Below are 27,505 nucleotides of genomic sequence, written 5' to 3' on the forward strand. Positions count from 1 at the left end.
TTCTTCTTCGTTGGGGTTTAGCGGCGGTTGGCATCCAATATTACATTGCATTACTGCCACCGCGCGGGCTGATCGATATTGAATCAATAACGTCACACTGCAAACGTGCAGCGCTTTACGTGTTTTCGCTTTACGTGTTATAAGGTTTCGTCCAATGAGAATGCTGAAACACAAAACACTTCCGATATGCTGTCTCTTTTCTAGGGTTTCATTATATAGCACAGCCACAAAATAAAAATTGGCCATATTGTAAAAAAAAGAATGAAAACAAAAAATGTATTTTTGGTCTTAATTTAAGTTTAGGCATAAGGTTAACCACACTGATAAGGTTAGGTTGAAAATCACATTTTAAGGAAATGAATTGAACAATTAAGAGGGGTTATGACTTCGTGGCTGTGGGAACTAGTGACGACCCTTTTCTAGTTTCGCTAGATGTGGAGCAGTGTGAACATATTCCAACCAAATCTATTTTCGTAGATAGCCGAACAAAAATAAACCGAATCAAGGTGATGTGAACATATAGCTCGTTAAAGACATGCTTGTTTGGTTATATATTCGTCCTTGCGATATGTTTCGTTTTATTTTAATAAACAATCACGTTACTTGACATAGCTAGCTAGTTGGCTAGCTAGCATGCTGACAAGCAGAATGAATGGGACCGTTCCTTACTAGCTAGCTAGCTTCTCCACATGTGTTTTAGCCTGTTTGCTAGTTAGCTGTCTTCTAGCTATGCAGTTGGTTAGCTGTGCCAACTGGCAAGTCTGTCTTTTCAAATTAGGTTGTCGTTTGTGTCAACATGAGTAGCTAGTAGGCGTTGAGTCAGCTATATGAAACCGGGAAGTTATCCGAGATAAATAACTGTCAGCTAGGTAACTATGTGACAAGTCATCGCAGGGTATATATTGCTGTCTGTATTCTTTACCAGCAGTATTCCAGATGCAACTACACACGATGTGGTCTAATTCAAGGCAACTGTGTGGCATTGCAAACCCAGCCTTGCAAGTTATGCGAACCCAGCCTTGGTAGTGTAGTAAACCATTGTAATCAGTACAAAAACTAGTGACATGTCGTTGTCAGAGTAAAAGGGAACAATATGCACACGGTTTCTGAAATTGACCCCTGGGCTGTGAGAGCTGAGTCTGATAGAGTTGTCAGCCATGTAAAAATGTCATGTTGATATTAAGCATGTCCCATAATTGAGTTGTTTGGTTCAAGAGCATGAAGTGTTTAATTTCTGTTTCTAAATGTTTTGTTGCTGTTGCAGATGCCTCCAAAGAAGGGAGAAGGACCAAAACAACCACCGCTGATTGGACGCTTCGGGACTTCTTTGAAGATTGGGATTGTGGGATTGCCGAATGTTGGGTATGGACATGACTACAATTTAGTAGTTTCCCATAGCTGTAAAGGTAGGGCGTTGGAGAATCATTAGCACAATTAACACTATAGGGCCAACTATGATTGCACATTTTGGGGAATATTCAGAGATGGAGACTTTCTGTGGGAAAATCAAATCAAACTTTATTTGCTACATGTGCCGAATACAACAAGTGTAGACTTTACCGTGAAATACTTACTTACAAGCCCTTAACCAACAGTGTTGTTCAAGAAGAAAATATTTACCAAGTAGGCAAAAAAAAAAGTTATAATAAAAGTAACACAATAACAATTACAATAACGAGGCTATATACAGGGGGCACCGGCTATATACAGAGGGCAGGGGGTACAGGCTAGTTGAGGTAATCTGTACATGTAGGTTGTGGTAAAGTGACTATGCATAGGTAACAAACAAACAGCGAGTAGCTGTTGAGGAGCCTTTTGGTCCGTGACTTGGCGTTCCGGTACCGCTTGCAGTGCGGCAGCAGAGAAAAGTCTATAACTTGGGTGACTGGAGTCCCAATTTTCTGTCCTTCCTCTGACACCGCCTATTATATTGGTCCTGGATGGCAGGCAGCTTGGCCCCAGTGATGTACTGGGCTGTTCACACTACCCTATGTAGCACCTTACTGTCAGATGCCGAGCAGTTGCCATACCAGGCGGTGATGCAACCGGTCTGTTGTGGAACCTTGTGAGGATCTGGGGACCCATGCCAAATCTTTTCAGTCTCCTGAAGGGGAAAAGGTTATGTGGTGCCTTCTTCACGACTGTCTTGGTGTGTTTGGACCATGATAGTTTGTTGGTGATGTGGCCACCAAGGAACTTAACTCTCAACCCACCCACCTTGTCCTGTAGTCCACGATCAGCTCCTTTGTCTTGCTCACATTTAGGGAGAGTTTGTTGTCCTGGCACCACACTGCCAGTTCTCTGACCACCTCCCTATAGGCTGTTTTCGGTGATCTGGCCTACCACTGTTGTGTCGTCAGCAAACTTAATGATGGTGTTGGAGTCGTGTTTGGCCATGCAGTCGGGAGTAGGGGAATTAACGGAAATGTATGCAAATTAATATTAATACCATTTAAATGTAGATGTTTTTCTGCATTGGATATATTTACCATATCATATGGAGACAGAAACATACACATTTTAGCTTATCATAAGTAGACATCATTGCAAATGATGAAATCCTTCCAATATAAATAAAATAAACTATTTAGTTATGAATTGAACTTTAATTAAATGAGTTGACTCTTCACATGGGATGATTTCACTGAAAAACAAAAGGGAATATTGAATTATCCCCAATGATCCATCGCATTTCCCAAAAACATTTTCAACATACATCTGTAAAATGATAGTCTAGAAACTAACGCTTTGGTTGTCTTCCTCTCAGGCTTCCATGCCTTCTCCCTGGACCTCCTCAATGTCCACTTATTGAACATCAGACTCTGAGGCCTCATCTTCACTGTCACTTTCCAACCTTGTTGAGGTTGGCTCGTTGTCAGGCTCAAAAATCCTCAAAATTGCCCTGATGGCCACCAATTTTTCAATCCTTGTATTGGCCTGTTGCTTGCTTTTACATGTTTTATTTTATTTCACCTTTATTTAACCAGGTAGGGTAGTTGAGAACAAGTTCTCATTTGCAACTGCGACCTGGCCAAGATAAAGCAAAGCCGTGCAACACAAACAACAACACAGAGTTACACATGGAATTAACAAACGTACAGTCAATAACACAATAGAAAAGTCTATATACAGTGTGTGCAAATTAAGTAAGGAGGTAAGGCAATAAATAGGCCATAGTGGCGAAATAATTACAATTTAGCAATTAAACACTGCAGAGATAGATATGCAGAAGTTGAATGTGCAAGTAGAGGTAAAATAAATAACAGTATGGGGATGACGTAGTTGGATGGGCTATTTACAGATGGGCTATGTACAGGTGCAGTGATCTGTGAGTTGCTCTGACAGCTGGTGCTTAAAGCTAGTGAGGGAGATGTGAGTCTCCAGCTTCAGTGATTTTTGCAGTTCGTTCCAGTCATTGGCAGCAGAGAACTGGAAGGAAAGGCGGCCAAAGAGGAATTGGTTTTGGGGGTGACCAGTGAAATATACCTGCTGGAGCGTGTGCTACGGGTGGGTGCTGCTATGGTGGCCAGTGAGCTGAGATAAGGCGGGGCTTTACCTAGCAAAGACTTATAGATAATCTGGAGTCATTGGGTTTGGCTCCAGGTCATGTAGTTAAATGATGATGTAGTTCAAATTCCCCAAATTCCCAGGCTTAACTTCCCATGGACAATTTCTGGAAAAATTACGGAAATTTACAGGAAAGTTTCCGACCCTTTGCAACCCTAGGGCCAACCCAACCTGTACTGTTCTGGCTTTCCAGCAACTGTGGTGGCTGCATGTCACTACAGTGCAATTCAGACAAATGTATCTGCTTTTGTTGTTCAGTAGACCCTACCATGCAGATGTCTTGGGCTGTAGAATAGTGACAGACTTTGACTCGTAATTTTTGTCTACAGGAAGTCAACATTCTTCAATGTGCTGACCAAGAGCCAGGCCGCAGCAGAGAATTTCCCCTTCTGCACCATCGACCCCAACGAGAGCAGAGTACCCATCCCTGACGAACGCTATGACTACCTCTGCACCTTCCACAAGCCCCTCAGGTAGAATGTTACAACTACCTCTGCACCTTCCACAAGCCCCTCAGGTAGGGTTGTGTGTGTGAGCAGAGTGCCCATTCATGTAGAACGTTACAACTACTTCTGCACCTTCCACAAGCCTTGGAAATGTGTGTATGAGTAAACACTCTGTACATCAAGTTTGTACATCAAGTTTGTGTGTAACTTCTCTTTCTCATTGGACAGTAAAGTCCCAGCGTTTCTGAATGTGGTGGACATAGCTGGGCTGGTGAAAGGTGCTCACGCTGGACAAGGACTGGGCAACGCCTTCCTGTCTCACATTAGTGCCTGCGACGGCATCTTCCACATGACACGTGAGTTTAACACACACTCGCAGAAACGCACTCCCACACATGCACTCAATCACACACTGTAATCCTGGTATACGTTTCGCATTAAAACCGCAAGCATGGGAAGCTTCCATTCTAATCAATAGGGCACTCACACCTACTCGATGCTAGCACAGTTCAGATGTGCATGCACAACAACAACAATATACTCAATTCCTATTTTATCAGCTTTGTGAAGTCTAGCACCATGGTGTAACCTGGACATAATTGAGTGTTTCTGTGTGTGTAGGTGCGTTTGAGGATGAGGACATCATCCATGTGGAGGGTAATGTGGACCCAGTGAGGGACATTGAGATAATCCATGAGGAGCTACGGCTGAAGGATGAGGAGTCTCTTGGACCAATCATAGATAAGTTGGAGAAGACCGCTGTCAGAGGAGGAGACAAGAAACTCAAACCTGAATACGTGAGTAGAGTGTGTGTGTGTGTGGGGTGGTTGATGAGTGCCCTATTGGGTCTGAGACTGAGGTCTAAAGCTGTGTGAGTGGGCTTGATTCAAGCACTTGAAACACTTTTCCATGCCCTCTCATAGATCTTTTGAGACCCACAGGCGTGCCTAGGGAGAAGGGGCCACAGATAAAATCAGAATTCAGCATTTGTTTACTCATGTTCTCTCCTTTCATTCCCTTCTCTTGTTCCCTTCTTCCCTCATACCTCACTCAGGACATCATGTTGAAGGTAAAGAACTGGATTTCAGAGGAGAAGAAACATGTCCGCTTCTACAATGACTGGAATGAGAAGGAGGTAAGGACTATGTGTGTGTGCTCACAAAAGACAGAGAGCAGAGTACCATTAGTTGCAGGGGCCTTGTATACCAGCACACACACATCTAACCCAGTGTGTGTTTATGCAGATAGATGTGCTGAACAAATACCTGTTCCTCACGTCCAAGCCCATGATCTACCTGGTCAACCTCTCAGAGAAGGACTACATCAGGAAAAAGAACAAGTGGTCAGTGGGTTCTGTTTCTTAATTCCTTATTCCTGCTTTCTAAATCTTACGTTATTTGGGTTGTGATGCCTGGCAACCATTATCTGAGGAGCTGAAATGCTACTTATTGAGGGTCTGAACTTTACTTGCAGTAGGGGTTTATTTTGTGATTGTGGCATTTTGTGCAAAAGAAACACTGACAGTTTTGTATGTGCAAAAAACCCTGACTGTTTGGTTTATTAAAGAGCAACTTCAATCAAAAATCTACTTTCTTTTTCTAATGTAGAGGATCTTTTCTCTATGTATATACATAGGATTGTTTTCTCTTAAATATGCATTCTCTCCCAGGCTGATTAAGATTAAGGAGTGGGTCGATGCCCATGACCCAGGGGCTATGGTCATACCAGTGAGTGGAGGTCTTGAGGCCAAACTACAGGACATGACCGACGAGGAGAAGGACAAATACTGTGAGGAGGCGAAGACTCAGAGGTACACACACGGACAGATCAAACATACAATGAACACATTTTATGATATTGCAAGCGGTTAACTTATTAACTGTGTGTGTGTGTGTATTGCAGTGTACTGACTAAGATCATTAAAACGGGCTATGCAGCTCTGCAGTTGGAATATTTCTTCACAGCGGGACCAGACGAGGTTAGAGCGTGGACTGTCAGGGTAAGAGGCACACCGTTTGGTTATCTCTCTCCCACACTGAGGTGTGGGTGTGACTATCACAGCGTTATGTATTACTCCTCTCTGTCCTACAGAAAGGCAGCAAGGCGCCCCAGGCGGCAGGGAAGATCCACACTGACTTTGAGAAAGGTTTCATCATGGCAGAGGTCATGAAGTTCCAGGACTTCAAAGAAGAGGGCACTGAGAATGCTGTCAAGGTGTGTGTGATGGCATGCCATAAGTACTTGTCAAAAGTTTTTTTGTTGTCTAATCTTATCTGGATAAGACCATCTGATAAAGATGGCGCTGTACTGGATGGCCTCCGTTTTGCGAGCTCTGACCCAACTTTGTTATTTTGTGACTATTGCTGTTTATTTTTCCTTTATTTTCACAAAATGTATCCGTTGTCATTTCTTATAACCGACAATAACTTTTGAACATCATATCAGCAGTTACTTAGCCCAATTCCGGCTTCAACTTTGTGGGCTCTAAATGTAATTCCGCCTCAATTGTCCGGGTATCCAAGGGGAAATGTCGGCTTTACAGAGGGGGAATCCTGGTGGGATTAAGGCGAAAGGAAAAGCGGCCACCTCTTCCCTCTATTCTGTTGGCCAATGTACAGTCACTTGATAATAAAATTAATGACATTTTGATTGCGGATTTGCTACCAACGAGTCTCTTGTAACTGCAATATTCTCTACTTTTCTGAAACATTGCTTTTTGGACAAGATACCCCCCATGGCTATCCAACTCAATGAATTCTCCATTCGCAGAGAGGACAGGACACTAGATTCAGGAAAATTGATAGGGGGAGAGTGGTGCCTCTTCTTCAACAACAAATGTTATTCTGACTTGAGCGCAAGTATGCCCCCATCGACAGGGCTGCAGTGGAGCGGGTCAAGAGCTTCAAGTTCCTCAGGGTCCAAGTCACTAAGGACTTAATGGTCCACACTATGTATTTATTCCTATGCACACTCTCAGGACTCTACATACTCACGCACACTGACACTCCAACATACAACATTCACACACATTTTTATACTGACTCTATACACACTCAAATATAATATTAATTTACGCTGCTGCTACTCTATCATACATCCTGATGCCTAGTCACCTTACCCATATGCTTATCTACCTCTATCGCTCCAGTTTCCCTGCACATTGTAAGTATGGTATTGGAACTGACACTGTATATAGCTTCTTACTTTCTTGTGTTCTTATTTGTATTTGTTCTACCTTTATTTGTTAGTGCTACATTGATATTGATCACTGCATTGTTGGGTTTAGTTTGCAAGAAAGGCATTTCACTGTACTTGTGCACGTGACATGAACTTATCTTGCTAAATTACTTTGTATAATGTAAATGAAGTTTTTCTGGTTTGATTTGTCCCGTAGGCTGCTGGGAAGTACAGGCAGCTGGGCAGGAACTACATCGTGGAGGACGGAGACATTATATTTTTCAAATTCAACACACCCAATGCACCCAAGGCTGCGAAGAAGTGATGGGACCAATGCGACCAGTAAAATAACATAGGGTTATTGTGTCCAGTCTCAATTTGTCCTCGAGGGCCGCAGTGTCTGTCGATTTTTCTCCCCTCTCCCTGGTATTATGAATGAGAAGATAAGAATTAATCATTCTAATTCTATGTATGGTAGGATGAAAATCGAGTGCACACTGTAACCATTGAGGTCCTGACCAGGTCCTAACGTGTTTTCTGGTCAGGTTATTTTATCAGGAAAAACTCTGGGCCCTAGTCAGGACTGATCGGAACATGGAGGGACCATTATTATTATTTTAAGTAAAGTAGGCATCTCTGACCGTGCCTGACCAGAAACCACCAACGTGACTTTTAGCTTGGGACCCTGATTATCGCACCTACCCATACACTTATATTAAATCTATACATTTGCCCACCTCACACAAGACATTGCAGCCACATTGTGAATAAGAGGAAGATATAAATCAGTCTTCTGACACCCCTGGCCACGTTCATATTTGTGGATGGGTATTGCTTTAATTTGCTCTGCTTACAAAAGGAAAACATCAACTAGCTAGCTTGCTACTTAGTTAAACAATGGAAGGTGCACAATCCATGGCTACACAGCTAGCTGGCAAACAAGCTACCTACTCTATAAATTAGCTTGACGTGCTAGAAATTAATAGAAGTTGAGTAAAAAGTTACTAAAATAAATGATCTTCTGAATCAATTTCTTTATCATGTATTGAATGTAGAAGTTTTAGTTTAATCTCCTTCCCAAAAAACGCAATCTCAGACTAGTGAATTAGGTTGTCTCCATGGTACCCAGACAATTTCTGCCATACAGTACACGCCTTCAAACTACCATAAAACCAATTTAAGTATGCCCTTACCTAAGGAAAACGTTTGAGGAACTCTATGTGACACTCCAATTCCCTTAGGCAAGGGGAAATGATACGTTTTGTGCAACTGGGCCCGGGCCTGACAAGCATTTTCATGGAAACGCATGTACTGCAACCACAATATGGGTCAACAATTACACAATAAAACAAGACAACAGCTTCCGTTTGTGTTCAAATGTGTTTTAATTGATGGGTGTTCATGAGCGTGTTGAACCAGAGTATGTATTTTGAAGTGGATGGGATGCTTGTAACAGGCTGGGGGAACATGCTGATACTGCAAAATAAATTAAATGCAGTGACAGGTTCTGTGCATACTAGTCTGCGTCGTGGTTCATGCAAAAAATATTCCATGTTGCAATGACTATTTCCCAGCACATACACGAACATTTTCAGCATAACTGAAGCAGTTCCTTACAAAAAGCAGAGGCAATGAGCAACATCTGGCAGGCAGCCTCACAGAACAATGTAGCCAAAATGTTCACGATCACTGCACTTAAATATAACAGAGCTTAGTTGCAATGTTAGCCAGCTAACCAAGTAGTGTAACAAGGTGAATATGCGGATACATTAATACGAAAATAAATATTGCTGCAATTACATTTGCCATTTTCCCAACACTTCCTGCTCTTCAATTTCAACCATAGATTCCCAGATATGAGGTTCTTGTCTAAAAACAAACAGGAAAAAGATATCCCATAAAATTACGGACATATCGCTTGGCCATAGAAGTCTCACCAAACCACAGAGTTAACCAATCAATTTTGAGAAGAACGGCGGGACTTCCTGTTACGTTGCTAGCGCCCCCCTTTTTGTGTTTCCCTCACTGTCAATCAAAATAGAAAAAAATCGACCCGAATTCACCGATCAACACAAGCCCGCCTTTGATAAAAGATAATCATGTTCGGAGTTTAGTTGATCAGATAATCTTTCGATTATTACCATTCACGATATGACTGGTACATAACATTTAACCCATCAACCAACCGGTGAGTTTGTACGTTACAACCGATAGCAAGGAAGGCTAACTACGTCTTTTAATCTTTTGCAGGAGACCTATGCTAGGTAGTTAGCTAGTTAACAAAAGTAAACATTCAATCTGTGTCGAAATCCGCATTGAAACCTTGTCGCAAAGTTAAGGTTTGCCGTTTATTCTTCATCGACTGAAGTTTGTTGTCTCTTTGCAGCCTTTTGGGAGCAGAAACCTGTGAGAAATTTAGTGTTTTGCTCAATTTTCCTTTCTCTCCATGCTAGCGCCAGAGCAACATTTGAAACAAGAGGAAATGGCTACCGCGGACGTGGAAGGCAGTCAAAGCGAATTCCTACAGCACGGCGGAGCCTCGGAAAACCAGGTACCCCAACATTTTCTATCTCGTATTTCGACTCCTCCGAGCTAGTACTGTGTGGTGTTTTTAGCTAGCTAGAAGTTCACACGTTTTAAATGTTGCAGGGGGTGTAAAGCTAGTATACTTCCGCCGCTGTGTTCCCCGCTATAACGGCCACCCACTTTACCCCTCTAGAACCCGCCCATAGTGGGTAGGACACAGCCCGTCACTTGGTCAGGTCGCCGATATTTAGCTCGTCTACCTGGGGCTAGAGGGGTACAGTGGGGAAAGGAGGGGTGAGTGGGGAAACCGAACAGAGAATGTGGGAATCTGCACCCGACTACAAAAGATCTCCCCCACGCCCATGCTGTAGCGATTACGTATTTTGTCTAGCCATACTAGCTGTATTCGTTGGATGATAGAAGGGAGTCTTCGATGATTTGTCTAGTTGTGGTGACTAGCTCTCGAAAAACCCTTCTCCCGATGTAGGCTGTTCAGCTATTACTTTCGCCCACATTTGGCTCCACAATTCCGAAGCTGTGTTTTAACATTTAGAAACGCCAATCATTGCTTTCAAAGTGGTTTTCAAAACATACGCTGATATCCGCCTTAATTTCCCGCTGATATGAAAGATATCTTTCAAATAATAAAAAATATACTAACTGTAACCTTTTGCACAGATCGACAAGCTGTGTGCCTCCAGTTGATGAACTACACTTCATCCCCAGTTGTGCACACGCGTGTTCGGAGCTCGCTAATTAGCGCAGGTGGCCGCCAATCTCTTCTGTCTTTGTAAACAAGCGATGTAACATGGAGAAATGGCCGTGTGGGAACACTAATCCTATAAAAATGTGTGTAGTAATTTAAACTTTTTGTTTACAACCATAAATAAAAAAGTATTCCTGATATGAAAGATACTGTACCTTTTCTGTTTCCAAAAACGTACCGCAAGCGATGCATGTTAATGTTTAGGGCTCTTAAACAAAACTCTCCTGTCAGAATATACTGTACCTTCGTCAATAGGCGCAGAATAGGGTAGGTGCGTCACATGCTTGAGGAAGTTTGGATCCTTTCTTATCAAACCACCTAGCTAAGCCAAAGTCTGTATAGCTGATTCAGAAATATTTAGGTTCATGGTTGATTTCTCATGTTGTGACATTTTTGCCTTATTAAGGGAGATTTCTTGATACTACTGTATTATTACTAGTCCACTGTTGCAGAAACCTATAATATAGGATTTGATATCTATATTAACAAGATCCACAATAATTGTCTTGTCTACTGACACTGTATTGTGATAACAAACTATACTGCATGTCATTTTGCCCTATTCACAGTGTGGAGCCTACACCCTGATATCTGTCTATGTACCTCTAGCTCTCGTCTCAGATAGTACAGAAATGTCATTTCCAAATTAATATTTTGCTTCATATTCTTTGTGAACTACAATGCAACAGCGTAAGACTTTATGACCAGTGCCTTCTACATATCTGTAACTAGATCAGCTTTTTCCATTCCGCAACGGTGGATCTGAATAATAATTGATGAATGTGTGTGTCTTCTCTCTGTCAGACCACAGACATGACCGCCATCCAGCTAACGGGTTCAGACCGTTGGGAGTTGTTAACCCCGGTCTCTACAGGGAAGGATGCGCAGCAGGGAGTCGTCCACATTCCTAACTCTGGCATGATGACCTCTAACGGCCAGTATGTTCTCCCTATCGGGAACATGGACAGTCAGCCCATCTACGTCACAGCGTCTGGCAACGACGGCTCAGCCAACGGAGTGTCCAGCATACAATACCAGGTAGTGTACTGTTCACACGCAGGTACTTTTGGCCATGTAGTGTATGTGGACATCCCTTCAAATGAGTGAATTTGGCTATTTCAGCCACACCCGTTGCTGACAGGTGTATAAAATCGAGCACACGGCCATGCAATTTCCATAGACAAACATTGTGAGTAGAATGGCCTGTAGTGAAGAGCTCAGTGACTTTCAACGTGGCACCATCATAGGATGCCATCTTTCCAACAAGTCAGTTCTTCAAATTTCTGCCCTGCTATAGTTGCCCCAGTCAGCTGTAGAAATCGTCTGTCCTCGGTTGCAACACTCACTACCGAGTTACAAACTAACTTTGGAAGCAACGTCAGCACAAGATCTGTTCGTCGGGAGCTTCATGAAATGGGTTTCCTTGGCCAAGCAGCTGCATACAAGCCTAAGATCACCATGCGCAATGCCAAGCGTCAGCTGGAGTGGTGTAAAGCTCGTCGCCATTGGACCTTGGAGCAGTAGAAACACGTTCTCTGTAGTCGTGAATCACGCTTCACAATTTGGCAGTCCGACGGACGAATCTGGGTTTGACTGATGCCAGGAAAGCGCTACCTGCCCAAAGGCATAGTGCCAACTGTAAAGTTTGTTTTTTGTTTTTCATGGTTCGGGCTAGGCCTCTTTCAGTGAAGGGAAATCAGCGCTGCAGCATATGATGACATTCTAGACGATTCTGTGCTTCCATCTTTGTGGCAACAGTTTGTGGAAGGCCCTTTCCTGTTTCAGCATGACAATGCCCCCGTGCACAAAGTGAGGTCCATGCAGAAATAATTTGTTGAGATTGGTGTGGAAGAACTTGACTCGCCTGCACAGAGCCCTGACCTCAACCCCATCGAACACTTTCGGGATGAATTGGAACGCTAAAACTGCAACAAAGTTCCAACATCTAGTATAAAACCTTCCCAGAAGAGTGGAGGCTGTTGTAGCAGCAAAGGGGGGGACCCACTCCATATTAATGCCCATGATTTTAGAATGAGATGTTTGACGAGCAGGTGTCCACATATATACATGCACATATCTGCAGGTACACTCACACATGCACACCTCTGTTAGCAGATGTCCATTACCAGGTCGATTATCATGTTAGCCCTTACACACAATATTCTCTACACACAAATGTCGAACTCTCTCTTCCATGTCATCCCTCAGATCCACAACTCAGATGGAACTCTGGCAGGCTTCTCTGCGCAGGGATTGGACGATGGCTCGGGCCAAATCCAGCTCATCCAGGACGGTAGCCACGGCAATATCGGAATCAGCGTCGCCACAACGACAACCTCTGACCTCCTAACGCAGGCTGGGCATATGCAGCAGATTCAGGGCGTGTCATTGGCCGGGGGCACGACCTATAGCGGCGCGGTTCCCATGGGGCTGTCGGGGGGTAACATAACTTTCCTCCCTATCAACAGCATAGACCTCGAATCACTAGGGCTTGCCGGTGCTCAGACGGTTCCCATAGCAACGACGACCGACGGTCAGTTGATCATGGGCAGCCAGGCGCTGGAGGGGCAGGAAGGTGGAGCCAAACAGCTAGCGACCCTAGTTAGTGAAGCTAACGGTAACCCAGACCTCTACGTGCCAACAACCTCATCATCCCAGCTGCCTGAGACCATCGACGGGACGGGGGTTCTGACCCAAGCTACTGCCGTGTCCGCCGGGGTTTCAGACGCATCCCCAGAGAACTACAACTCACACAACCACCTGCAGCAAATACAGGTCAGTCATATGACATAGAATTCCCTAGGCTTTATTCCCAGCGCCCTACACCACATATAACAGTCATATTACAGTGAGCCATCATACAGGAAAAAAGTTACTAGTCTTGTTTAACTTGTTTTCAGCAGGTCATATCATATTACTATGTACGTTGCTGTAGGTCCTCCTCAGGACACTGTTCTAAGAGCATGGCTGAAAAAAAATACCATGACTGAATTAAGTCTGTTTCATCCAGGTGTCCACCTCTAATGCCTCGTCCTTCTCCCAGCCCATCCTACAGCTGTCGGGGGACAACCAGGGGGCCCAGGGACAGGATCTATCCCAGTCTGGGCAGACACTCCAGAGTGTCCAGCTCGTCAACCCTGGAACCTTCCTCATCCAGGCCCAGACAGTCACTGCTTCGGGACAGATACAGTGGCAGACCTTCCAGGTAGGTTGTGCGGGTGTGTGTTTATCTGTTTCACTACTGTACGTAGGTGTGTGGGATCATGCATGTGTGTAACTCTTTCTAACGCACTCCCTCTCAGGTCCAAGGGGTCCAGTCTCTGCAGGGCCTCCAGCTCCCCCAGGCCCAGGGGGGCCAGCAGCTGACTCTGGCCCCAGTCCAGGGCCTCTCTATGGGTCAGGGAGGATCCATCACCCTGCCTAACCTCCAGACTGTTACAGTCAACTCTATAGGACAGCCAGGGATTCAATACACACAGGGAGAGGAGGCCGGCAGTCCTGCAGGTAGGAACATGCATACGTATACACACACATACATACACACAAACCCCATCTTTCTATTTCTTACTTTGTCTCTCTCACACACACACACACACACATACACACACACACACAACTATCTCTCCCCACAGGCATCCAGATAAAGGAGGAGCCAGACTCTGAAGAGTGGCAGCTGAGTGGTGACTCCACCCTCAACCCCAGTGACATCAACAACCTGCGTGTCCAGATGGATGACGAAGACATGGACATGTCCACCGGGGAGGGCAAGAGGTTGAGGAGAGTCGCCTGCACCTGTCCCAACTGTAAAGAGGCTGGAGGGAGGTGGGTTGGAAAGACACACGTAAACAATATATTAACACAAATGTATATAAAAACATTGGATCCTAGGCTTTAGCTCAGTGGGTTAATGTGGTTGAACCGGGGTCTATACTCAGTAGGGTCACTTTCAACCACGACAATTGAAACTCCAGTGACTGCATGAAGTTGACTTTGTGTGTTGACCCCAACCCTCTCTCTTGTCACCCCTTCCTCCCAGAGGGTCGAGTCTTGGTAAGAAGAAGCAGCATATCTGTCACATCGTGGGCTGTGGGAAGGTGTACGGTAAGACTTCTCACCTCAGGGCTCACCTCAGATGGCACAGCGGAGAACGGCCCTTCGTCTGCAACTGGATGTTCTGTGGCAAGCGGTTTACCAGGAGTGACGAGCTACAGAGACACAGACGGACACACACGGGTAGGAATACACACGAACACCATCTTCACTACATAACACAAGCTTAACGCTCACCACACTTATTCTTTCATCACTCTCTACCTCTTTTTCTCCCTTTCATTTCTCTGTCCAGGAGAGAAGAAGTTTGTGTGCGCACAGTGTTCAAAGAGGTTCATGCGTAGCGACCATCTGGCCAAACATATAAAGACTCACCAGAATAAAAAAGGTGTGGCTTCCTCCTCATTGTCTCCGCCCCCCAGCGACACCATCATCACCGCAGACGGAACCACCCTCATCCTTCAATCAGCTGCTGGCGGCCACGACCTCCTAGGCAATCAGGAGATCCCTCTGCAGCTGGTCACCGTGGCGCCCGGTGAGGTCATGGAATGAGGACGTGGCTTATAGACTGGCCAATAAACAGGGACCGTGTGGGCTTTTTTCTCCCCCCCTTTGTTTTTTGTTTTTTATTGTTTTTTTTATATATGAATATATATACGTAAATATATATGACAAATATATATATATTTTAAGTAAGAGTTATCATGACTTTATGTTTGTTATTTTCAGTCTTTTTATAGGCAGGCAAACAAATTACATTCAATGTTGTCACTATGTACACACACAGACACACACACTCTCGCAAACATGAATACTCACTACGAAATGCCTTATTTTGTATCATACTGTTGTATAAAATGCTGGAGATGCATGTGTTTTTTAAGCTTTTGCAGATCATGTAATTGTGTTAGGATGCAGGGAATAGGAAAAGTGTAGTAGCCCTCTCTCTAGAGCGATTGATTGAATAATTGATTATATTGAATCATCGGTCGCTTTCTCTAGAGAGTGTGGGTGTCTGTGTATTGAGAGAGACTACAGGTGGCTTCATTAACTCTACACCTGAAGCGACAAGCATAACACCCTTTTAAGACCTTGTGAACACTGTCATAGCCATGATATAACACTTTTTTTTTTTTTTTTTTACATTTTTATTATAGAACACTATGACAGCGTTTATAACAACCAATATCTGCATAATGTCAGACCTTTATAATGTAGTGGTAGAGTTGGGCTTGCACACTGATTCTCCAACACATACCTTTGATTTGTTAACAATGTTCTGATCAATTAATGTTTGGATTGATTGAAACTTTGCTAACCAATAAAGGTATGTCTGTGTGGACACTTTTATTTCCATGTAGATTTTTTTCCCAGCCCTGTACCCCATGAAAGTGATGTGACCTCATGCTATTAAAGCTTGTGTCATGTGACATGCCCTGTGGTTTCAGGTGAAGCGTTATTAGCGGTTGGATTGATTTGGTGATAAAAGTTGGCCATACATGCTGCTCTAGGGTCAGTTTAGGATTTATCCCCCCTTAATGTTTGAGCAGAATGTTTGGGTCATCACTCTAGCCAACATGAGCACACTTGCAGTGCTTACTCAAGTCAAATGTGTCTTCAGTTAACTATTTTTTTTCTTCTTTTTTTTACTTTTTGTTGTATAGTTACATTTTATATTCTGTTTCTATGACTAGCTTAGTTTGGGACTTGTCAGATTAATTAAATTAAAATGAGTTAAAGGACACAGGTCTGAAAATCGACTTGATTTCTCAATTGCCCACCCAAAATGGTGAAAACATTTTGAACTTGCCATTTTTGCATTTCTGGAACAGTTGAGGTTCACTGACCAGTACATTGAACATTTCAAATGGTACATCAAATATGGCCGCCGGAGCACCGACTGCAAGACATTTAGTGCAGTCCAATTTTCTACCCTTCTCCTGAAGTGTGTACTCGTTCACTCACCTGCATGGATTTAAATGGAGTGGATTATGGTGGAAACTTCCTCCAGATATTTTTCTACCAATCCAATGCACACATTTGGGTGAGGGGTAGAATCTGAATCGCAATATTCTGTTCTACTCATTCTAATTCTATTATGTTTCCACTGCTCTCAGGCTAGTTGCTTCTCATTGTAAAGGAAACAATCATGCCATTATTATTTCTAAATGTTATTGTAATCTTTCCTGTCAGTATGTGCATGTCTTAGCGTCCACTTACCTGTATATTATCTTCTATTCACATTGTTAATAGAAGCCATTTTCTTTAGATAAATAATTTTGTTGTATCAAAAGCTTATTTTAATTGTTTTTTTTTAAAGAAAGTGTAAAATTTGAATGTTACTTTTTGTAAAACCTTTTTTCAAATGGATCATAATTAAAGTCTGATTCCTTCCAATGACAGACTGTGCATGTGTGTGTCACTAGTTATTTTATGATAACAGCAAAGATTATTCTTCTCTGGTTACAGGTTGTAGTTCTCCTGAAAACAGTAGGTGGCAGCAAAGCCATTTGTGGCAGGATTACGTCAATTGACATCCATGAAGAACAGTTTGCCTTCAACAATGGCTTTTATGAAGAAGAAACTGCAGATTTGTTGTAATAATTATGTTCTGGTACCTTTAGCTGTTGGTTGCATTATGTTCTTGATAGAACCCTGACCTGTTCACCGGACGTGCTACTTGTCTGACCTGCTGTTTTCAACTCTAGAGACAGCAGGAGCGGTAGAGATACTCTGATCAGCTATGATAAACCAACTGACATGTACTCCTGAGGTTCTGTCCTGTGGCACTCTTGACAACCACTGTGATTATTATTATTTGACCCTGCTGGTCGTCTATGAACATTTGAACGTCTTGGCCATGTTCTGTTATCTCCACCTGGCACAGCTAGAAGAGGACTGGCCACCCCTCATAGCCTGGTTCCTCTCTAGGTTTCTTCCTAGGTTCTGGCCTTTCTAGGGAGTTTTAATTGGACACTGTGCTTCTACACCTGCATTGCTTGCTGTTTGGGGTTTTGTACAGCACGTTGAGATATCAGCTGATGTAAGAAGGGCTTTGTAAATACGTTTGATTTGATTTTGATAGGTAATTTAAATAAGAGGCAAAGACAGTACATTTAGAGAACTGAAATGTTATCTGACTGTCACGTCATTGCAATAGTAAGAGCTCGTAAGTATCCTAGCCATGTTTACGACTAAAACAAATCATTTCATAACTAACCCAAAATAGACCAGAGCCTGTCGTTTCCAATGGTAGCAAATGAATCATAGTGGGCAGAACAGGCAAGATGGAGGGCAGAGCCAAGCACAAGCTAGTGTGCTCATGTTGTCACATTTATTTGCATATTTCCGTTAGAGAACACCTACTCTGAAGTGCTCGTGTGCAATAACTCAATTTGCCTTTACACTCGCTCTAAACAATGCCATAAAAAAAAGTAGGCAAAGGGCAAAGTTGACAAAAACTCCACTCTGTTAGAGATTATAGTTTTGGAAACAGAAAACTGTATGGAGACCAATGACATAATTAGCAGAATGTCGACCAAAATCCGTCTTGCTCCATCTTCTCCTGCTGTTGGCCTCTGGGCTTCACATTTATATATCCGGTGAAATGTCTGTCTCATTGTTCTATCTGTGACTCAACAACAGATGAAAGGGGTTTAGTTATCTTAATCTTTTACTAAAGTCACAAAAAAAGTTGCTAGCTCTAGTAGTAGTGTAGTCTTATCTTTTACCCGAGTTGGCGAAAATCAAATGATTGATTTCAAGACTGGGCTGAAAATCGCTCAGTTCTCATTTCAATAGCTGAGGCAGCCGATAATGCAGATCTAGCGCACTATCGGACTCCGGACTCAACTCCGACTCTTGTGTTTGGAGTCGACTCTTGCTCTACTCTCAAAACAGTGAAACAGGTAGCATTTTATTGAACCTTTATTTAGTTAAGAACAAATTCTTATTACAATGACAGCCTACCGTCAGATACGTACATACCACTTCATCATTACAGTCCTACTGTTAGGGTTGCGTCAATTCGAATCTGGTATCAGGATAAATATGACATTGAGTCACCGATTGTATGCTATGTATTTTTTATTAGCTAAGCAATAAGTGGTAAATGCAATTTTCGTATATACGGGCTCTCTGTCACACCTCGCAGGGCAAAACAGAGAACTGACTTGTTCCTGACAAAGATAATATAATATACTCTTGACAGAAGTAGTTCCTGCTTCTGAGCCGGTCTGTCAGAGTAGAGACTGGGCGTGGTTTAAACTCACTCAGCCTATCGTTGATTGTTGGCGCACAGGCTGGTCCCAGCCCCCTAAGCGCTATCGGTCAGTCGTTGTAGTTGTGTAGAATATCTATGCGCTCACACACTCAATACAGTTATCTCACACCTGGCTCCTGTTATCTAACAAAATACACTTTGTTCCCGCAACACTACGTTCTGAATGTGCCCTCACAACTCATTGCACAGGTCCTGTCTTCATGTTATTCTGTATTTTTCCATCACGAGAAAGGCCCATGGCCCTGAAACTGTTAACAATGTCTCAAGTCAGCTATGTTGCATAACACATATACCCACACAAGCCAACAGCAAATAATATTCCATCACATATGATATGGTAAGGGCTATAGTGTATAACACAGAACCTCACACTACTAGGAAGACGACATTTGCGTTCTAGAGGACTGACATGAGCATGATGCTGCCCATTTGCTGATCAACTTAACCTATAAAAGGCCTATTTTGTTTGAATATAGAACGTGATGTGTTCAGACTTGACGGATCCCATGGGATTATATTTTATATAAAGTATTTTGTATATATTTTTATTTGAACTTTGATTTAACTAGGCAAGTCGGTTTTAAGAACAAATTATTATTTAAAATGACGGCCAAACCCGGATGACGCTGGGCCAATTGTGCAGCTCTATGGGACTCCCAATCACGGCCGGTTGTGATACAGCCTGGATCCGATGTCTGTAACACTGAGATGCAGTGCCTTAGACCGCTGCGCCACTCGGGAGCCTCGAGCCTATTATTTGGCATGCTTTTGCCCTATTCGGACGGGTATTACTAGAAACGTTGGTTTCGTCATTATATTCCAAACATGTGCCTTGTTCCAGTGGTCGATTCACACAATCTGCTCCCTGTAATTCTAATTTATTTATATATTTTTAATTGAATTGATTTATGATGGAAGCCTGAATATTTTTATTGTGGGCGTGGATATATTTCAACATCATGTCTAGACGATAATAGGCTACTACAACTCATGCTCTGCTGCCAAATGCAGGCCTATAGGTGTCCCTATAGTGTGTTATGCAGCACTATACAGGATCGCTCCAATAATGGTATCTTTCCAATGGTTTGAAGCAGCTAACTAGCCTCTCCATCAGGGTGCTCTGCTGTCACCCCATTCGGTTTGGTTTGTGTCATATTGTTTGAAGTTCATCCTTGTTTTTATTACTTGTGACCGTGTACCAACCTGGGCGATACTCTGGTCTACCAGTATTGCGGCGTTGAGGGTTTGTCTTCGTTGTTTGTGTTACTTGTCTGTCCACCGGAACCCTCACGGTTTTAGCCTTCGGGTCCAGGGACCGCGACTACCACGCAAGATCTGGAGACGGTGTGTTTCACTACCGTGGGCTTGCAGTTCTCCCTGAGAGTGAGGTAGGTGTTGCGAGGCGCACCACCTTTCGTTAAAGATTTTTTACAACTAAACCATTTTTTTATTGAACCTTTATTTAACCAGGTAGGCTAGTTGAGAACACCTTTATTTAACCAGGTAGGCTAGTTGAGAACACCTTTATTTAACCAGGTAGGCTAGTTGAGAACACCTTTATTTAACCAGGTAGGCTAGTTGAGAACACCTTTATTTAACCAGGTAGGCTAGTTGAGAACACCTTTATTTAACCAGGTAGGCTAGTTGAGAACACCTTTATTTAACCAGGTAGGCTAGTTGAGAACACCTTTATTTAACCAGGTTTGAAACACCTTTATTTAACCAGGTAGGCTAGTTGAGAACACCTTTATTTAACCAGGTAGGCTAGTTGAGAACACCTTTATTTAACCAGGTAGGCTAGTTGAGAACACCTTTATTTAACCAGGTAGGCTAGTTGAGAACAAGTTCTCATTTACAACTGCGACCTGGTAAAGATAAAGCAAAGCATTGTAACACAAACAACAACACAGAGTTACACATGGAATAAACAAACATACAGTCGATATTAAAATATAAAAAGTCTATATATAGTGTGGGCAAATCAGGTAGGTAAGGCAATAAATAAGCCATAGTGGCGAAATAATTAAAATATAACAATTTAACACTAGAGTGATAGATGTGCAGAAGATGAGTGTGCAAGTAGACATACTGGTGTGCAAAAGAGCAACATAAATAACAGTATGGAGATGAGGTAGTTGGATGGGCTATTTACAGCTGAGCTATGTACAGGTGCAGTGATCTGTGAGCTGTGCTGACAGCTCGTGAGGGAGATATGAGTTTCCAGCTTCAGAGATTTTTGCAGTTCGTTCCAGTCATTGGCAGCAGAGAACTGGAAGGAAAGCCGGCCGAAGGAGGAATTGGCTTTGGGGGTGACCCGTGAACTATACCTGCTGGAGCGTGTGCTATGGGTGGGTGCTGCTATGGTGACCAGTGAGCTGAGATAAGGCGGGGCTTTACCTAGCAAAGACTTATAGATGACCTGGAGCCATTGGGTTTGGCGACAAATATGAAGCAATGGACAGCCAACGAGAGCATACAGGTCGCAGTGGTGGGTAGTATATGGGGCTTTGGTGACAAAACGGATGGCACTGTGATAGACTGCATCCAATTTGCTGAGTAGTGTTGGAGGCTATATTGTAAATTACATCGCCGAAGTCAAGGATCGGTAGGATGGTCAGTTTTGGCAGCATGAGTGAAGGATGCTTTGTTGCGAAATAGGAAGCCGATTCTAGATTTAATTTTGAATTGGAGCATCTTAATGTGAGTCTGGAAGGAGAGTTTAGATATAGGTCTGTAGCAGTTGGGGTCTAGAGTGTCACCCCCTTTGAAGAGGGGGATGACCGCAGCAGCTTTCCAATCTTTAGGAATCTCAGACGATACGAAAGAGAGGTTGAACAGGCTAGTAATAGGGGTTGCAACAATTTCGGCAGATAATTTTAGAAAAAGGGGGTCCAGATTGTCTAGCCCGGCTGATTTGTAGGGGTCCAGATTTTTTAGCTCTTTCAGAACATCAGCTATCTGGATTTGGGTGAAGGAGAAATGGTGGGGGCTTTGGCGGGTTGCTGTGGAGGGTGCCGGGCAGTTGACCGGGGTTGGGGTAGCCAGGAAAGCATTGCCAGACGTAGAGAATTGCTTATTGAAATTCTCAATTATAGTGGATTTATCGGTGGTGACAGTGTTTCCTAGTCTCAGAGCAGTGGGCAGCTGGGAGGAGGTGCTCTTATTCTCCATGGACTTTACAGTGATAACCACAATAACAACGAAATGTGCAAACGTTGCCCAATTAGCGGGAGGGTTGGTGGCAACTTTATGTCTTGTGCGGTGCTGAAGTTCAGAACGGCTTTCAGTCAAAACCAATACAGCGCTGTGAAACACCGAGCCTGAGCTCTGATGTCATTTATAGCATGTTACTGTACAGCCACTGCGTTACATTTTCAAGCCGTATACAGGTACGAGTGTAAAGGGTTAATAAATCACAGTGGGAGCACATCAAAGTTATGAACAGGTATTCATCATTTCTTTGTATTTGACCTTCTGTCATGTTCTATCCAAAAGAGGACTTCATCAGAGGATATCATCAACCAGAGGATAGGGCTGCTCCTAGCTATTATCCTCAAGACTAATGCATCTGTAACTTTGTCCAGTCCTTCCTGGGATGGGAGTTTTGGAGACAGGGCTGTCCTAAAAGCACATTTAAAACCCAGTACAGCCTGGGGGTGACTAGTTCCATGTTGCCAGAACTGCAGCAGAGAGACTCCTGTCTGGGAGGACTTTCTATTAACCCACCAGAGCGAACGCAACACATTCAAATTTTTGTTCTCCATCTCCAGGGGTCTCATTTATCAACTGTGCGAAATTACAAATGATTGTGATTTATCAAACTGTTGATCGCAACATATACACATGTTTTCATTGATAAATCAGAGCCATACTATATTTGTGCGGTCATGGACTAGCATTACAACCCCACCTGGAAAACTCCATTCACCTTTTCTGGTAACAAAAATACCCTCATATGCTGTATGATTTGGAAATGTTGGAACTGGGCCATGATAGTTCCTAAAAGAAAGAGCAATGGCAAATTTGATCACACTTCTGTCAATCTTTTGCAATTACTTTTTCATACTCAACATGCATGTGAGTGCCAGACACTGGCTGCAAATTCTGCAAGATTTATTGTCTATTCAAGTAAATGCTACAGCCCACAAGTGTATGCAAAAGAAAAACTGCTGTTTAATCTTTTTTCTATCGATAGATGATTGTGTTTTTATCTCCTGGCTTGATATAGGCTCTGAGATGAAATAGGCTATGACATTGTGCACCTATTGCACAGATATTTATCATTATGTTTTTATTCACATTATTATGAATGATTCCATTTCCCCCAAATAACAATATTTGTTGGCAATACCATTCTTCAAACACTAGAAGTTGTGCGTACGCATGGTCTGAGCTGTGCGTGGAGATACGCACCCTTTCCATCAAGTTCAAATTTGAAGAATTACCAACCTTAGCAGGAAAACTGGCACACACAAGGCTTAGTGTTTCTTGTGCTTACGCACCTTTGATAAATGAGGCCCCAGAACTCGTTCCCACAGAAGCTCCCGCAGGCACTATTCTCGCTCCCGTTCCCACCACCAGTGTTTCCAGAGCCGCTCCCACAGCCCGGAATACCGTTTGTGTCAGAGCTACAGCCATTCCCCCATGTTCAACAGCCACAGGCACATCGGCAACAGGGTACGTGTACACACACACACACACACACACACACACACACACACACACTAAATGTTTTCAGTGTAGTTGATGTGATGATGTGTGTGTTCCAGAGTGCAGAGAACAGAATGGAATCAGACAGAGGAAGGAGATGAGAAATTTCCTCCACCACTGAACCATCAAACACAGACCAGACTCCAACCCCTGAGACCTCCAGTCCACAACCCCCTCAGCCAGACACAGACCCCACCCCTGGGACCTCCTCTGACCAACTGAAGCCGTTAGTGTCTTTTAAACAACGTTAAAGCTTGCCTGTATAATGCAACAAATTTGCTACAGTTGAAGTCGGAAGTTTACATACACCCAAATACATTTAAATACATTTAAACTCAAGTTTCAGAATTCCTGCCATTTAATCATTGAAAAAAATCCCTTTCTTAGGTCAGTTAGGATCACGACTTTATTTTAAGAATGTGAAATGTCAGAATAATACTAGAGAGAAAGATTTATTTCAGCTTTTATTTCTTTCATCACATTCCCAGTGGGTCAGAAGTTCATATAGTCAATTAGTCTTTGGTAACATTGCCTTTAAATTGTTTAACTTGGGTCAAACATGTCAGGTAGCCTTCCACAAGCTTCCCACAATAAGTTGGGTGAATTTTGGCCCATTCCTCCTGACAGAGCTGGTGTAACTGAGTCAGGTTTGTAGGCCTCCTTGCTCGTACACGCTTTTTCAGTTCTGCCCACATTTTCTATAGGATTGAGGTCAGGGCTTTGTGATGGCCACTCCAATACCTTGACTTTGTTGTCCTTAAGCCATTTTTCCACAACTTTGGAAGTAGGCTTGGGGTCACTGTCCATTTGGAAGACCCATTTGCGACCAAGCTTTAACTTCCTGACTGATGTCTTAAGATGTTGCTTCAATATATCCACATAATTGTCCTCCCTCGTGATGCCATCTATTTTGTGAAGTGCACCAGTCCCTCCTGCAGCAAAGCACCCCCACAACATGATGCTGCCATCCCTGTGTTCACGGTTGGGATGTTGTTCTTTTGCTTGCAAGCCTCCCCCTTTTTTATCCAAACATAGCAATGGTCATTATGGCCAAACAGTTCTATTTTTGTTTCATCAGACCAGAGGACTTTTCTCCAAAAAGTACGATCTTTGTCCCCATGTGCAGTTGCAAACCTTAGTCTGGCTTTTTTATGGCGGTTTTGGAGCAGTGGCTTCTTCCTTGCTGAGCGGCCTTTCAGGTTATGTCGATTTAGGACTTGTTTTACTGTGAATATAGATACTTTTGTACCCGCTTCCTCCATTATCTTCACAAGGTCCTTTGCTGTTGTTCTGGGATTGATTTTCACTTTTCACACCAACGTACGTTCATCTCTAGAAGACAGAACGCGTCTCCTTCCTGAGCGGTATGATGGCTGCGTGGTCCCATGGTATTTATACTTAAGTACTATTGTTTGTACAGATGAACATGGTACCTTCAGGCGTTTGTAAATTGCTCCCAAGGATGAACCAGACTTGTGGAGGTCTACAAATTTTTTTCTGAGGTCTTGGCTGATTTCTTTTGATTTTCCCATGATGTCAAGCAAAGAGGCACTGCGTTTGAAGGTATTCCTTGAAATACATCCACAGTTACACCTCCAACTGACTCAAATTATGTCAATTAGCCTATCAGAAGCTTCTAAAGCCATGACATCATTTTCTGGAATTTTTTCCAAGCTGTATAAAGGCACAGTCAACTTAGTGTATGTAAACTTCTGACCCACTGGAATTGTGATACAGTGAATTATAAGTGAAATAATCTGTCTGTAAACAATTGTTGGAAAAATGACTTGTGTCATACACAAAGTGAATGTCCGAACCGACTAGCCAAAACTATAGTTTGTTAACAAGACATTTGTGGAGTGGTTGAAAAACAAGTTTTAATGACTCCAATTTAAGTGTATGTAAACTTCCGACTTCAACTGTATATGAGATCAGAAATGTATAAAAGTCTCATGCGTTGGTTCTGCTTTTAACAATGAATATGCTTCTTTATTTAGTTCCATTGTCCTCATGCACCTCAGTTGATAAAAGAGGTAGTGGAAGATATCCCTTCCCTAATCCCTCATGTGTCCATTCAGCAGAAACATCCCTAAGACAGTACCAATCAAAAGTTTGGACACACCTACCCATTCAAGGGTTTTTCTTTATTTTAACTATTTTCTACATTGTAGAATAGATATTTTTTTAAACTATGAAATAACACAAATAGAATCATGTTGTAACCAAAAAACTGTTCAACAAATCAAAATATATTTTCAATTTTATATTATTCAAAGTAGCCACCCTTTGCCTTGATGACAGCTTTGCACACTCTTGGCATTCTCTCAACCAGCTTTATGAGGAATGCTTTTCCAACCATCTTGAAGGAGTTCCCAAATATTCTGAGCACTTGTTGGCTGATTTTCCTTCACTCTGCGGTCCAACTCATCCCAAGCCATCTGAATTGGGTTGAGGTTGGGTGATTGTGGAGGCCAGGTCATCTGATGCAGCACCATCACTCTCCTCCTTGGTCAAATAGCACTTACACAACCTGGAGGTTTGTTTTGGGTCATTGTCCTGTTGAAAAACAAATGAGAGTCCCACTAAGCGCAAACCAGATGGGATGGCGTATCGCTGCAGAATGCTGTGGAAGCAAGGTTACTACATGATTCCATGTGTTATTTCATAGTTTTGATGTCTTTACTGTTATTATACAATGTAGAAAATAGTACAAATAAATAAAAACTTGAATGAGTAGGTGTCCATACTTTTGCATGGTATTGTATGACGTTCTGCATCTGACGAACCACAACGTGCAAAGACAGAGTCTACTACAGAGGACAGACGTCAGTGTTTAATAATCCTGTAGTCCTCCAGATGTCTTTGGACATCTGCTCATAAACTAAAAAATATGTCTTGCTCTCCTCCTCATGTGCAGGGCCCAGAGTTGTTCCTGCTCATGAGTAGTGCCCAGAGTCTTTCCTTGACCACATGACATGACCAGGAAAAACGTCTGCCCATGACTCACTGTTCCCCCATGTCTCCTCGGGACTTTGCTGGCCCATTGGAAAACATCTGCTGAAGAACCAAAGCCTCCAAAAGGAAAGACAATAAAGAAACTTGCTCAAATATCCCAAAAAATAACAAACAATGAACCACCTCAGAAGCACAAAACACAACAGGCAAAGAAATCACACTAGTTGCAAGCCCAAGAAGAGGATGATAAACAAAGCTGCCAGAATACAGACACAAACAAAGAATTTGCTCAAATAGCAGCCACAAACAAAGATTTTCCTCAAACCCCAGACAAAAACAAAGAAGTCTCTCAAATGCCCCCAATAAGGGAAGTGGATATGGAGGCTACTGAAACATGGGACGCAGTGGACATTCTGACCTACCAGATTCGGACATCCTATGGATACTTACACACACACCAGTGCACAGTACACAAAGACTCCTGTTTCCATATTTTTTTACCAGACGTTTTGCTGAAGAAATGGTTTCTCTTTATTTGTTGTGTTTCTTTTGTAAAATTATGTTGGTGAATATTATTTCATAAAACAATGTTAGATTTCAGAACCAAGAGTTGTACATAGATACTGTATGTCTACATTTGATTTCTATTAAAAAAGTCTCAAGCAGAGGTTGTTCTCTACTGGTTAAGACCATGGTCAGTTGTGGTACCTTGGTATCAGTTTTAAATGTATTCAAACGTATTTTCTTAGTTTGACTCCCTGGTAAATGCAACGACTTGAACATTCAGAAAACCCGAAGAATGTGATTATCAGTTCACTTTACATTATTACATCCTGAACATTGCACTTCTCGTTTAATGAAGGGTCAATACTGTTAATCCAGCTGGAAAAACTAAATATTTTGTATAAAAACATTGTACATATTTTTGTGTAGTTTATCTCTGGATCAACACATTTAGCGCTATCTGGGATCCTTGGGACGTCCCTACCAAAGATTATGAATATACTGATATTACGTCTCTCTACC

General features: G+C 42.7%; 2 protein-coding genes and 1 long non-coding RNA gene across 6 annotated transcripts; all 3 read left to right on the forward strand.

The window, feature by feature from the left end:
- The first annotated feature begins 295 nt into the window (after window positions 1–295).
- LOC115132509 (obg-like ATPase 1) lies at window positions 296–8,554 on the forward strand. The gene is made up of 11 exons (XM_029665237.2): window positions 296–506; window positions 1,265–1,362; window positions 3,897–4,040; window positions 4,242–4,369; window positions 4,635–4,810; window positions 5,068–5,148; window positions 5,258–5,355; window positions 5,683–5,823; window positions 5,916–6,012; window positions 6,105–6,227; window positions 7,408–8,554. The coding sequence occupies exons 2-11, from the start codon at window positions 1,265–1,267 to the stop codon at window positions 7,513–7,515; spliced, it is 1,194 nt and encodes a 397-aa protein (XP_029521097.1). The 5' UTR covers window positions 296–506; the 3' UTR covers window positions 7,516–8,554.
- Window positions 8,555–9,218: 664 nt separating this feature from the next.
- Window positions 9,219–16,934, forward strand: LOC115132501 (transcription factor Sp3-like). 3 transcript variants are annotated; one of them, XM_029665222.2, is made up of 9 exons: window positions 9,219–9,378; window positions 9,644–9,741; window positions 11,287–11,520; window positions 12,691–13,257; window positions 13,493–13,687; window positions 13,785–13,986; window positions 14,115–14,304; window positions 14,519–14,715; window positions 14,828–16,934. In XM_029665222.2, the coding sequence occupies exons 2-9, from the start codon at window positions 9,673–9,675 to the stop codon at window positions 15,082–15,084; spliced, it is 1,911 nt and encodes a 636-aa protein (XP_029521082.1). In that variant the 5' UTR covers window positions 9,219–9,378; window positions 9,644–9,672; the 3' UTR covers window positions 15,085–16,934. The 3 variants fall into 3 exon arrangements, with proteins under 3 accessions (XP_029521082.1, XP_064880756.1, XP_064880759.1); XM_065024684.1 differs by lacking the exon at window positions 9,219–9,378 and having other exon boundaries at window positions 9,637–9,741; XM_065024687.1 differs by lacking the exon at window positions 9,219–9,378 and having other exon boundaries at window positions 9,637–9,741; window positions 13,526–13,687.
- A 2,572-nt stretch (window positions 16,935–19,506) lies between these two features.
- On the forward strand, window positions 19,507–27,166 carry LOC115145030 (uncharacterized). 2 transcript variants are annotated; one of them, XR_003865902.2, is made up of 4 exons: window positions 19,507–20,202; window positions 23,353–23,491; window positions 23,584–23,750; window positions 26,442–27,166. It is a non-coding gene; the product is annotated as an uncharacterized LOC115145030 (long non-coding RNA). The 2 variants fall into 2 exon arrangements; XR_003865900.2 differs by lacking the exon at window positions 19,507–20,202 and having other exon boundaries at window positions 20,597–23,491.
- Window positions 27,167–27,505: the final 339 nt, after the last annotated feature.

This window comes from Oncorhynchus nerka, linkage group LG2 (assembly GCF_034236695.1).
Source record: "Oncorhynchus nerka isolate Pitt River linkage group LG2, Oner_Uvic_2.0, whole genome shotgun sequence".
NCBI classification, from domain to species: domain Eukaryota; kingdom Metazoa; phylum Chordata; class Actinopteri; order Salmoniformes; family Salmonidae; genus Oncorhynchus; species Oncorhynchus nerka.